This window comes from Micromys minutus (genome assembly GCF_963924665.1).
Source record: "Micromys minutus genome assembly, chromosome: 7".
Lineage (NCBI taxonomy): Eukaryota > Metazoa > Chordata > Mammalia > Rodentia > Muridae > Micromys > Micromys minutus.
In genome coordinates, this window is record NC_137976.1 from 56,988,214 (window position 1) to 57,001,488 (window position 13,275).

General features: G+C 42.4%; 2 protein-coding genes across 3 annotated transcripts in view; both read right to left on the minus strand.

Annotated features, from left to right (window-relative positions):
• Window positions 1-3,229, minus strand: part of KPNA1 (karyopherin subunit alpha 1) — a 51,593-nt gene extending 48,364 nt beyond the window's left edge. The window contains exon 1 of the mRNA XM_080918909.1: window positions 3,061-3,229. The gene's annotated coding sequence lies outside the window, so the exon portion shown is untranslated. The remainder of the gene's footprint in view (window positions 1-3,060) is intronic.
• Window positions 3,230-10,362: 7,133 nt separating this feature from the next.
• Window positions 10,363-13,275, minus strand: part of PARP9 (poly(ADP-ribose) polymerase family member 9) — a 30,667-nt gene continuing 27,754 nt past the window's right edge. For both annotated transcript variants that reach the window (XM_080919647.1, XM_080919646.1), the window contains exon 11: window positions 10,363-11,094. In XM_080919647.1, coding sequence (XP_080775773.1) covers window positions 10,700-11,094 — 395 coding nt within the window. In that variant the 3' untranslated portion in view covers window positions 10,363-10,699. The remainder of the gene's footprint in view (window positions 11,095-13,275) is intronic.

Genomic DNA, 13,275 nt, shown 5'->3' on the forward strand with positions numbered 1-13,275 from the left:
CAAGTGATCCTGCATTTAAGGGAGGGGGGAGGGGGAAGGCAATGGCTGAAGGAAGTAGACTTTGCTGCTCTTCCAGAGGACCCAAATTTGATTCCCAGAATCCATTTTTGGACAGCTGACAATTTTAATTCCAGCTCCATGGAACCCAACACAACCCTCTCCTGGCCACCTCCACAGGCAACCCCAGCATACACTAAAATATGCACAGATTTTTTTTTCTTTTTTAAAGAAAAAGACAGGGCTGGGACGATTTCTCAATGGGTAAGAACTCTTGCTGGGAAAGGAAGAGAATATGAGTTTCACTCCCCAACACCCAAATTAAAAAGGGGGGGGGGGCATGAATGTATGTGATTGTAAACCCAGTATTGAGGAGCAGAGATATGCAGATCTTTGGAGTTCAAGTGGCTACCAGCCAGCTTAGCTTACAAGCCACAAGCTTCAGACTCAATGCGACCCTTCCTCAAGGCAGCCCAGCAAAGATCAATGGAGAAGATGCCCAAAGTCCTTCTCCAGTTTCCACATGCACACGCAAGAGCAAAGGAACCTGGTCATGTGCCTGCAACACTCATGCATATACCCCACACACATACACGCAAAAAGAGCCTACCACAAAGCAACGAAGTTTTTATTTTGTTTGTTTTTGGCTTTTTGTGGTTCCCTTTGGTATGTAACACTTCATGAAGACCACCAAAAAGCACATAATGCAAGGACTGGAGACATGGTCCAGCGGCAGAGCACTAACCCAGTATGTGTAAGACCAGGAAATGGATCCCTGGCACCACAAAAATGAAGGCAGCATAACTGCCTGGCAGAGGAGGACACACCTTGAATGCCAACCCTTTGAGTTCCAAGACTACCAAGTCTACATAAAAAACCCTATCTCAAAAGGAAAAGAGCATAATGCAAATGTTTGATTTAAGCTAAGACCTTAGTTCTCTTTACTCTAAGTTTTCTAGGTTTGATTTTGTAGACCTTTTCGAAGGGTTAAGTGTTAACTACAGGCTTCTGGCATGCTACACTTCTTGTTTTGTGACTGGGTCAAGTTCCAGGCTGGCCTCAAACTCAGGATCTTCCTGACTTTCTCTCCGTCTCTCAAGTGCTAGGATTATAGGAACAAGCTACTAGCTCTTAAAATGCATTCTATCATCGAACAATTTGTTTCCCTAGAACTTTAAGATTTGAAGAATTTTACTATCTTCTTCCAGTGGTTTCTGGACTAGAAAGATAGCTCAGCAGTTAAGAGCACTTGCTGCTCTTGCAGAAGACAGGTTTAGTTCCTGGTACCCAAACTCAAACCATCTTCAACTCCTGTTTTAGAGGCTCTAGCACCCTCTTATGACCTCTGCAAGCACCAGGCACTATCATGACACACTTACATTCAGGCAAACACTCACACACTTAGAAAGTTAAGTAAAATATTTATAAGAAACAAGCTATTCTTAAAACTAATACTGTGTTTTTCCATGCTTTCATTCATACTAGGAAAAGCTAATATCTGCTTCAAAGCTGCTGTAAATTTGCTTTTATTTCTTTACTTCTCAGGCCTCCATCTTAAAATTATATATCACATAAACAATAATCTGTCAAGAATAAATTATTTCAGCAAAACTATAAAGCTAAACCATTCTCAATTTCCTTTCAAAATTTAGATCTTTCAGCCTTTAAAATGGAGAAAGGAGGTCAGGTGTGATAACACACATCTTTAATTTCAGAATTCCAGGAGTCTGAGGCAGGTGGATTCTCTGAGTTCAATGGCAGCCTGGTCTACATATGAATTACAGGGCTACGTAATGAGACCCTGTCTATAAGTATGTATGTACGAATGTATGTATGTATGCATGTATGTATATAAGTGCACATAATGCATACAAATTTATATAAACACACCATGTACATACCCAGGCATGCTGTTGTTGTACCTGTAACTCCATCCCTTGAGAGGCTGAGGATGGACTGTTTTGAGTTCAAAACAACCAAGAGTTATATATCCAATGTTAGGCCAGCCATGACTAAATAGTGAGACCTGTCTCAAAAACAAAACACACACAAAAAGGCAACCTACAGGCAAGAAGGTGGGAACCCACTTAGTCATCTAGGCTGATCGAAATTTTGAGCTGACTGCGTGGTGCACATCTGAAATCCTGCCACCCCGAAGGCCAGGGCAGGACAAGAACTCAAAGTCAGCTTACCAAACAAAACCCAGTCTTAAAAAAACAAAACGAAGAGGAGGAGGAGGAAGGAGATAGTGTTTGAAGGAACAGTTCTAAGAGGCGGGTAAAAGGACAGGTGATAGTGTTTAATATTTCAAAAGCATTTCTCGGTGGCTGATTCTGATAGTAATTGACCAAACCGAAGTTTAAGCCTTAAAGTCAATTCATTTGAAACTTTTCATTGAAAAGTGGATTGGAAGCGGCTGCATTCAACCTTCACATTCTTTCTTGCCGACGTCCCCGATCCCAGTCACTGCTCCCAATGCGAGCCTCACCTAAGGCTTGGCGGTTTCCCTCGCATCACCGCTCACACAGCCGACCAAGTTGTCATTGCTATAATTACCACACCCCCGTCAGCAGCTCCAGGCCCGCGTAGTTATGACATCTGTAAACTGCAGCCTCCCGTCTCCACCCCCACCTCCCTCCAAACACCGGCTCCGGTAACCTGCCAACTCCCGGATCGGCCCCGCACGCCTCGGCCTCAGCCACCGCACTCCGCGCCGCCCGCCCCCGCCCTCAAGCTAGCGCGGCGCGCAGACTCCGCGCCGCCGCCCGGCGCCCCGCAGTCCCCCGACGCCGTTTCCACCGCCGCCCCGCCCCGACCGGCGTTCCTCACGGCGAGCACCAGCGTTCCCCACCCCCACCCCGCTCCGCCGCCGCGCGGCCGTTAGGACCGCCGGGCCCGTGACGCACGGGAGCGACGCGAGGGTCCGGTCCCCGGCGCGCCAGCGCCAGCGCCAGCTCCGGCCGCCGCCCGCGTCCGCCTTCGCCCCGGGGCCTCCCTCGGGTCCGCAGAGGGAACCCAGAGCCGCCCGCCGAGGGGGAGGGGCCGCGAGGAGCTCCCACTCACCGGCTCCAGGCGACCGGTCCCGGTGCCACTACGAGGTTGAGACACACGCTCTTTGCCTGCCCGCTGCGCCTCTTCTGCGCACAACCTTGACCAGCCGGCGCGCACCACGGCGGCGCTCACCAGGCCTCGCTCTTCGCTGCCGCGCGCAGAGCCGCGAGACCCAGCTCAGCCGGCGTGCGCACTGCGCCTGCGTGCGGGGGCCGGCCTGCGCGCCTGCGTGCGCTTTTCCGCCGCCCGCCGCAGGAGCTGCCGGGAAGCGGAGTCTCCGAGCGTGAACGCTCTAGGCTAGCACGGGCCAGGGAAAAGGCAGCGGCCAGGGCGTGGGTCTCTGAGGACGAGGTTGGCAGTCAGTAAATGCGAAGACATGTGGAAGTTATGGAAACAAACTTGTCCTTATTAAGCTTTTCCAGAATGGACGGATTCCCCCTCACATCAGTATAGCTTCCCTCTCACATGGTAGGTACTTCACACCCGAGCATGCTTATTGGATGACTGATGGCATGGTTGGAGGCTGAAGGAGTATTACAAAATACGTCAGTGTCTCACGTTCAGAGAATTCACATGCAACCCGTTTGCAAGAACCTTCTGGGTATTCTTTTCAGTTCTCACCCATTTTGCCTGGTAATTTATTAGTATCATAAAACATTAAGAAATTGATTTTTGAACCTGGCATGATGACGCATGCCTGTATTTTCACCATTAGGAAGTCTAAGGCAAGAATGGCGAAATCTAGACCAGCATTACTACGTAGAAAGACCCTATCTCAATAATGGTAATTTTCAGCAAGAAATATTTGCTTTGATCTGAGAAAGTGCGTTAAAACAGAATGTTTAGGGAAAGGATTGTTACTGTTACGTGGTGGAATGTTCTTTCTGGGGTGTAGAGTGGTGGCTTCAAAGGAACACTTTCAGTCAGCCAAGCAGAGGTCACCAGAAAATCTCATACACAGGACATGGTTTAACAAGACAGTTTAAAAGGAATACTGAGGAGCAACGGACATGGAGCAATGCATTTATAAATAAATGTAAGACAGGAGGAGGAAAAGGACCACACGGACTAAATCCTAGGTAATGCAGTGGTCATTTCTCTTGGACTCTGTATTGGCTCTAGTACACTCGACACAAACTAGAGTCGCCTGGGAAGAGGGACCCTCAATTGAAGAATTGCTACCATCAGATTGGCCTGTAGTGCTTTCCTGATCCGAGAGTAAAGTGAGACTCTTTGTGGACGGTGCCATCTATGGGCTGTCTTAGATAGCAGGCTGAGCCTGAGCCAGTGACCAAATTCCTCCATGGTCTGTTTCAATTACTGCCTCCAGGTTCTTGCCTTGAATGCCCGTCCTGGCTCCCCTCAAAGATGTACTGAAACTGAAATGCCTGCCCCCAGGTTGTTTTGGTTAGTTTTATCATAAAAACAGAAAGCAAACTGGAACAACTTTCTAGCTCCCTCAGTCCTTCAGCATCAGTATCACCTCCACTAACAGCGTTCTTGTTACAGAAAAGCTGAGTTTGAGCAAAGCAGCTTGGGGGAAAAGAAAGTTCTATCAGAGGGACTTAGGGGCAATATGTTGGCTAGTTTTGTCGATTTGACACAAGCTAGAGTCCCCTGGAAGGAGAGGACCTCAACTGAGAAAATGCTTCCATAAGATCCAGCTGTAAGGAATTTTCTTAATTAGTGATTGATGGGTGGTGCCATCGCCGGACTCTATAAAAAAGCAGTCTACAGACGCCATGAGGAGCAATCCAGTAGGCAGCATCCCTCCATGGCGTCTGCATCAGCCCTGTGCTTGCTAACATTTGGAACATAGTGTGTATAGACACTGATCTCCCAACTCATCATCTCTCTGTAAACTGTTTGTGTTTATTTTATGTATTTGTTACTACTTTTATCATTCTCTATATTTTTTGGCTTTCTTCTATGAAAATTAAGCCCCACCTGGCCACATACATAACTGATACTGTTTTAAAACAACTAGAAAATTTCAGGCTAAATGTAGAAGATAGTTCAGTCAGGAAAGTACCAGCCACTAGCGTCTGAGGACCTGAATTCAATCCCCAGCATCCGAGCAAAAAGCTAGGTGTGTTTTAGAAGTATCCCTGGGGCTTGCTGGTCAGTGAGAAACTTCCTATCAAAAACAAAAAAACAAGGTGGATAGTTCCTGAGGAATTATACCTAAGGTTGCCTACACCTTTAATCCCAGCACTCTAATAGGTAGAAGCAGAAATATCTGTAGCCTACATAGTAAGACCCTGTCTCAAAACCTCTGTAAGTTGAGCTGGGGGGGGGGGGACAACTGCCAATCTAACATACAGAAATAAATAAAAACAATACAAATGTCAATTTATGTTATTACTCAAACATAAGTATAAAGATAGACTTTTATTAATTAATTAAAGGCATGCCGTGGCAGTGCATACCTTTAATTCCAGCACTCAGGAGGCAGAGGCAGAACTCATATCCCAAAGTTCCAGGACAGCCTGGTCTACAGAATGAGTTCCAGCACAGCCTGGGCTATATAGGAGAAATCCTGTCTCAAAAAACCAAAACAATAACAAAAAAGAAAGGAAGGAAGAAATTTACTTGGAATTATATAATCTACCATACTTTTTTTTTGTTACATACATCCTGTTACTAAAAACAAAATAGCAACAGGCCTAGTTAAAAATGGCAGCTAGTAATAAGTACAAGAATTAAGTAACAGGTATAACAAAAAGTGAGACAATATTTACATTGCTTCTATCCTTTTGCTTCAGCCATTTATTTTAATTCTTCATTGCTGTTTAAACCTTTTGGGATATATTATTCTATATTCCTTATGCGCACTTGTTTTTATGCAATGGTGCTGGGGAATCAGGCCTGAAGCTTCACGCATGCTAGGCAAGTACATTACCAACTAAGTTCAGCCTCTTGGTCTGTACTTTAAAGTATATAAATAAATATAAGCACAATAAAAGAAATAGTTAAATACATATTATTTGTATTAAATAAAAATAATGATGTATGTCTGTCCTGAGAAAGTTGAATATTTTCTGTTAACTTTTTTTTCTTGGTTATATGTTTCTTTTGTTTTTTTATTATTTTAAATGGAACAACTGTATTTTAAAAAACAAAGATAAATGTACAGATTTTAAGCAATCTTTCATAAAAGTATATGAATACATTTTTGTCAGTACTTGGTTTTTTTGAAGGTTTAATAGTGTGCATTAAGATCTTACAAGTTACAATGAGCATAAAGTACATGTAAAACAAGATGTAACCTGGAATTAGTCAAAGTTTTCTTGGTGTGTAAAGATTAAGCATAATGGTTTTTCATTTTCTTTTTTTTTCTTCTTTTTTCCTTGAACTTCATATAATCTGTGAGTTGTTTCTGGGGTGTTCTGAGCTTTCTGGGGTTAGTATTCAATTATCAGTGACTGCATATTATGTCTGTTCTTTTGTGACTGGGTTATCTCACTCAGGATGATATTCTCTGGATGCATCCATTTTCTTAAGAATTTCATAAAGTCATTGTTTCTGATAGCTGAGTAGTACTCCACTGTATAAATATACCACAATTTTTGTATCCATCTAATAAAGGACATCTGGGTTCTTTCCAGCTTCTAGCTATTATAAATAGAGCTGCTATGAACATTGTGGTGCATGTGTCTTTGTTGTATGTTGGAGCTTCTCTGGGGTATATGCCCAGAAGGGGAATAGCTGGATTTTCAGGTAGTAAGTACTATGTCCAATTTCCTGAGGAACTGCCAGACTGATTGCCAGAGTGGTTGTACCAGTTTACAACCCCACCAACAGTGTTCCTCTTTCTCTGCATCCTCACCAGTATATGCTGTCATCTCAATTTTTGATCTTAGCCATTCTGGTTGGTGTGAGGTAGAATCTCAGGGTTGTTTTGATTTTCATTTCCCGGATGACTAATGATGTCGAGCACTTCCTTAGATGCTTCTCAGCCATTCGATATTCCTCAATTCTGTTAACTTTTCCATTAATACTTCCAATTAACTGCCTGGAGCCTTCAGGAGAATGAACACTCTCTCTCTCTCTCTCTCTCTCTCTCTCTCTCTCTCTCTCTCTCTCACACACACACACACACACACACACACACACAGACACACACAATGGTAAAGCTGAATAGAGTCAAATATGAAATTTTGACTTGCAGCTCTGCTTTTTTGCCTACATAGCAGTGGTTCCTGTAGTCAAAGTAATTTTACATTGCAAATTGTAATTGTCATTACATTGCAAAGTAATGACATTAAGCTAAATTTTCTCTCAAACAGTATACAAACATAGAGTACTGCCGGTTTTATTTACTCACAGAGCAGGTTAGAAACTTCTAAAAATTCATTTTAGCTAAGTATGATGACTTGGGCCTATAATCCCAGCACTTGAAAGGCAGAGGCAGGAGGATCAGAAGTTCCAGATTATCTCAACCATATAATAAATTCAAGACTTGCCTAGCAGTAGCTGAGCACACCTTTAATCCCAGCACTCAGCAAGTAGAGGCAGGAGAATCTCTGAATTTGAGGCCAGTCTGGTCTACAGAGGGAGTTCCAGGACAGCTGGGGCCATACATAGAAACCCTGACTCAAATAAAAAATTAATAATAATAACAGTAATCAAGTTCAAGCTAACCTGGGCTACACAAAATTCTTTCTGCAAATAAAGGCACATAAGAACTGGTTTTCACTTCTCTAAAGTGGTTGTCTACTTTGAATGTACAGCCTGTCAATCAGATCCTTCACATCTATAAATTAACCATGCCGTTTCTCTGTATCTCACATACCCAGCACTTTAGAGGCATTCTGATGTGTGTTGTCAGCATGAGTTAAACATCTTTCTAGGGCTAGGATATAGCCAGTGGTAGAGTGTGTACCCAACATGCCTAAGGCCAGAGGCTCAGTCTCTAGGACCACAAAATAATAATACCTACTCCATGTAAAACCTCTCTCCATAAAGAAAATTATTATTAAGCACAGACATGAGCTGAAGTTGCAACATTGGAGTTAAATTTTAAACATTTAAGTTTGGGTAAAGAAACAAGTGCATTTTAATTTGCTTGCCTTTTTCTAAGGACTTTTTTTTTTTCAAAAAGTTATTTTATATATGTGAGTACACTGTCACTGTCTTCAGACACACCAGAAGAGGGCATCGGATCTTGTAACAGATGGTTGTGAGCCACCATGTGGTTGCTGGGAATTGAACTCAGGACCTCTGGAAAAAGTCAGTGCTCCTAACTGCTGAGCCATCTCTCCAGCCCATCTGAGAACTTGTTTTAAAGCATAGAACTAATTCTATTTCTAAGAGTGTAGTTGATCCTTCCCTGCTGTGTTCCTCTGCAGTAATGCTGAACAGCTCAGTCAGCCCACTCCCTTCTGTCTTCCACGTGGCTTCACAGATGACCTGTCCTCTCATTGTCAGCTTGGTACTACTCAGTCAGCACATGCAGGCCCCCCTGTCCTGACAACTGGCCACCCTTTGGCTGTTCTTTTGTATTACTATTTGTCTTAGTTAGGGTTTCATTGCTGTGAAGAGACACATGACCAAGGCAAGCCTTTAACTGGGACTGGCTTACATTTTCAGAGGCTTAATTCATCATCATATCATCATCATCATCATCATCATCATGGTGGGAAGCATGGCATCCTCCAGGCCGACTTAGTGCTGGAGGAGCCAAGAGTCCTACATCTTGATCCGAAGGCAGCCAGGAGGAGAAGCCCTGATCACTGGGCAGAGCTTGAGCATAGGACCTCAAAGCCTATACCCACAGTGATACATTTCCTCCCAGGCCACACCTATACCAACAAGGACACACCTCCTAATAGTGTTATTCCCTGTGGGTCAAGCATTCAAACACATGAGTCTGTGGGGGCCAAACCTATTCAAACCATCACACTATTAATTTTTGTTGGAATAAGGATGGGAGAGTTGTGTGGAAATCAGACAACTTGCAGGAATCAGTTCTCTCCTTGAACCATGTGAAACCCAGGGATTGAACTTAGGTCATCAGGCTTGGTAGCAAGTGACTTTACCTACTGAGCCATCCCAACAACAGCTCCACTTACATTTTTTTTAAAATGTGTATGTGCTAGAAATTAAGCATACAGCCACACACAGGAAAGGCAAGCACCCTACCACTGAGTACATCTCTAGCATAACTGCAATATAGTCTGTTTTGGGGAAAAAGCAAGAAAAAAACGCAGCTGTGTTCTGCAAACGTACTCAAAATTCTTTAAGCAGGAAATCTGAGATTTCTAGATACCTAATGGTTGGCTTAGGAGTATTACAGGGTCTTAATGGTCCATTGTCTTGACCCTGTGATTTCTTACCTTGTGTTGATGGACCCAGCTATGGCAGACCCATAATGGGACCTCTGGAGCAAGGGACCAAGGTGGGAGACCTTTTAAGCCAATAGTATAAAGCCCAGATTTTAGGACAGTACCATATAGTAGAATAACCACGTTTCTTACAAGGAGAATACAGCTTAAGGTAAGAACAGAAAGACATGTTCTTATGAGGAGTTGAAGATTGAACAGCAAGAGGTCAGAGGTTTAAAATTGCAGATAAATGTGGACATGGCAGAAAGCAGCACATAGATGGTAAGATTGGCCTCGTATATTACAAATAGCACCTTAGAGTCAAATTTGGGCCCAGCAGAGGTAGACTCAGCCGTTTATCTTTTGTATTCAATTCATATAAGAGCTATCTATCCTCTTTGCCTATGACACTTTCTAGCTCCACTCCCCCTTACCTTCTGGTTTCTGTTTCCTTTGAAGCTGCTTCTGAGCCTTTGATGAATTGCCAGTTCTCACTTAAATCTTTCCAAAACCTCTGTTAACCCTCCTTTCACCGTATATATTTATATTTGTTCATGTGTTCATATCTGCCTTTCCAGTTATTCAGGATAAAATGTTTTGGGATATTTGTCTTGCTTAGTATCCAGAAAGTGACTGAAGCAACTGTTGTAACCAATAAATGCTTGGTAAGTTACTTAAGCCACATAGTAGTTGAATGACATTGGAATTTTGTTTGTTCTGGGGGGAGGGGGTATTTTCCCGTGACAGGGTTTCTCTGTGTAGCCTTAGCTGTCCTGGAACCCCCTCTGCGGACCAGGATGGCCTTAAACTCAAGAGATCTCTCCTGCCTCTGCCTCTCAAGTTCGGGGACTAAAGGTGCACCCTACCACACCTGGCATTAATTGATATGACTAAACTCTTGACATTCTTTGAGTTTGCATCAGTCCCTTTCACACATTAACAATTCACAGCCAGTTACTCAGACAAAAGTGATTTATTTGGATATCCAAAGCACTTTATAAAAGTATATAGAAAATCGAAATCATCCTGTTGTCCTAGTTTGTGCTATTATTTTAGAAAATAACAGACTTGGAAAAAAAATAAATCATTGTTTTATGTAAAGTATTCTTGCTGCCACCTACAGGAAAGGAAATGAAAGATGTCAAGTAGAAAAGACAGTGAGGAAGTTTTAGCTGTCATCTGCCCAATCAAGCCCAGAAGTAAAGGCAAAGGCACTAAGATGTGACCCTGTCATGCTGAACAGATAACCTGTTATTCAAGTCACCAATGGTCATCATTTTTGTCAGTTCACTCAAACCCTTCTGCTCGTTAAAATGATGTAGAGACTAAACAGGGCTGCCATTTGAGACCCTTCCCCAGGACTGCAGTGAAGAGACCATTCCTGGTTCGGATGAGTAGCTCCGTGACCACATCTGATGCTGTGAGAATGTTTTATCCTGTGTACAAGTCCACAAATACTGGGGCATCGCCTGCATGCCACTAAAAACAACAATGGTTTCAGGGTTGGAAACATTGTCAACTACACTGTCATGAACATCTAAGGACCCAGGACTCAATGGTGGAGGGATGATATTTGAGAAATTACCCTGACAAAAGGACCCTGTGAGTACTTCTGCCTCAAACACATAGATTAGGCTGTCTGTGATAGAAGTTTTCCTGACTTTGTCTGCTAGTTTTTTGATGCTCTTGGTGAAATATATGCCAGCTCCATAAACTGGGTCTGAAAGAGAAAAAAAAAATACATTCTTGTAAATGATGTCTGTTTGGGAGCTAACGTGTATCCTCTCTCTAGACATTCACATAATTAATTACCTCCACCCTAAGTTTCTCCCCTGAGACAAATCACTGATACCATCAACAATAGTTTTATGTTAGAACACACAATTAGAATTTACAGAGAAGAAGTTTCTGGCTTTCAAAGCAATTTCACATTGATTAGATTCAATTAACCTGTAATTTGGATAATATTTTCACTTGAAGCATGAAAATCTAAGATTTGGAGAAATTATGATTCAAGTCAATATTAACCAAGCAGTTGGCAGCAGTAAGGTAATGTGTTTTTCTTAGAACACTGGCAGTCTACACAAGCTACAAATAGGCCTATCTATCTCTACAGCGATTGAGATTACAGCCTTTAAATAGCAGCCAGTAAGAACAGGCAGCACTAGGCCAGGAAGAGAGCTGAGTTTGTGGCCAGCCTGTGCTACGAATGCATCATGAAAATCAAAAAGAGAAAGGGGAGCAGCCAAGAAGGCAGCGTCCTGGACATTGTAAGAGAAACAATGTAAATGTTTTTGGTTAAAGAACAGCAACTTTGGTGTAGGAAAACATAGTCCTTACATCCCTTTCAAGGTATTTCTCTTACTGTGGCCTGCAGTGCCCCACTGAGTATCCTCCATTGCTTTGAACTAGTTTACACCTATTGTATTATACTAGAAAAGATAAATTCTGGGATAGTAACAACATTCAAGAGCCAGGCATGGTGGTATATGTCTGTAATCCTGGCACACTGGGAGCTGATGTGGGAGGATTCAGAGTTCTCAGCAGACCAAGACTATATAGGAAGACCCTGTCTTAAATAGCAAAAGAAAAGAAAAGAAACAAACCAAAACCCTCCAGACTAAGAGCCCAATTTTGGCCTTTAAGATGGTCCCTGTTCAGTAGCCCTTCTTCACCATAGAGAGACTTAATACAGCTTGGGGACATACATGTATTAGCACCGAAAGGTTCAGTCCCCAAAGTGAAAACATCATGTGAGGGGACACACTAAAGACTCTTTGAATCTAAGGTGTCATTCCTTCCTCCTGTCCCTTCCACACTGAACCAAATACTATCTTAGGCTCTAGAGCAGCCCGGGGAATGAGAAATGCAACATAAGCCACATATGACACTTTAACAGTTTTCTAGCATCTACACTAAAAAAGGGAGAGCCAGGAGTAGTGGCGCACACCTTTAATCCTAGCACCCAGGAGGCAGAGACAGGCAGATTTCTTATGACTTCCAAGCCAGCCTGGTCTACAAATTAAGTTCCAGACCAGCCACCTACACAGAGAAACCATGTCTCAAACAGCAACTACAAAAGGATGAAATTAAATTATTAAAGTGTCATTTCAATGTCTAATTATCAGTATAATAATTCACTAGGGAGGGGGCTGGAGAGACAGCTCAGAGGTTATAAGCACCTGTTTTTCAGAGGGCCCAGTTCCAAACACCTATATGGTGGCTCAGAATCTGCAGTTCCAGGGAATCTAACCTCTTTTGACCTCCACAGGCCTCAGGCACACTTGTAGTGTGATGCCCATAAATTCATGCAGGAAAACACTGCTGCACATAAATCTTATTAAATGTTGTATACTTAAAAACATTTCACTAAGGAGATACTTTATGTTTTTACTGACTTTGAAATCCAGTATCTATTTTATTTATATTTACAGTACATTTCAATCCAGATTAGACACATCTTATGTTCAGTAGCCATGGGTTTCTAGAGGCTCCCACACTGAGCAGTTCATGATAAATGGCTACGGCGACATTTCTGTTCTGAAAACATCACAAAGAGATCTCCCTTAATGTAAACACAGAAGAGACAGTGCCAAAATAATAGTAGTCTGAGATTAAAAATAAATACAAGTTTCATTGCAAGAATTTTTTTTTTAATATTGCCTCAAGGACAAAAGAGATACAGCTGAGAACACAGTCTCTTAATATATTTATCCACAAATAAAGATACATTCACATATATTTATATATATATGTATATATATAGATATATCTATATATATAGAAAAAGATAGATATGAGATACTTATTTTTAATTCATAAGGAAATCATGGTCTTAAAAACAGATTAGTTTTCTGAGGTTTTTTTTTTTTTTGAACAAAAGGCTGAGAACCTGAAGAAC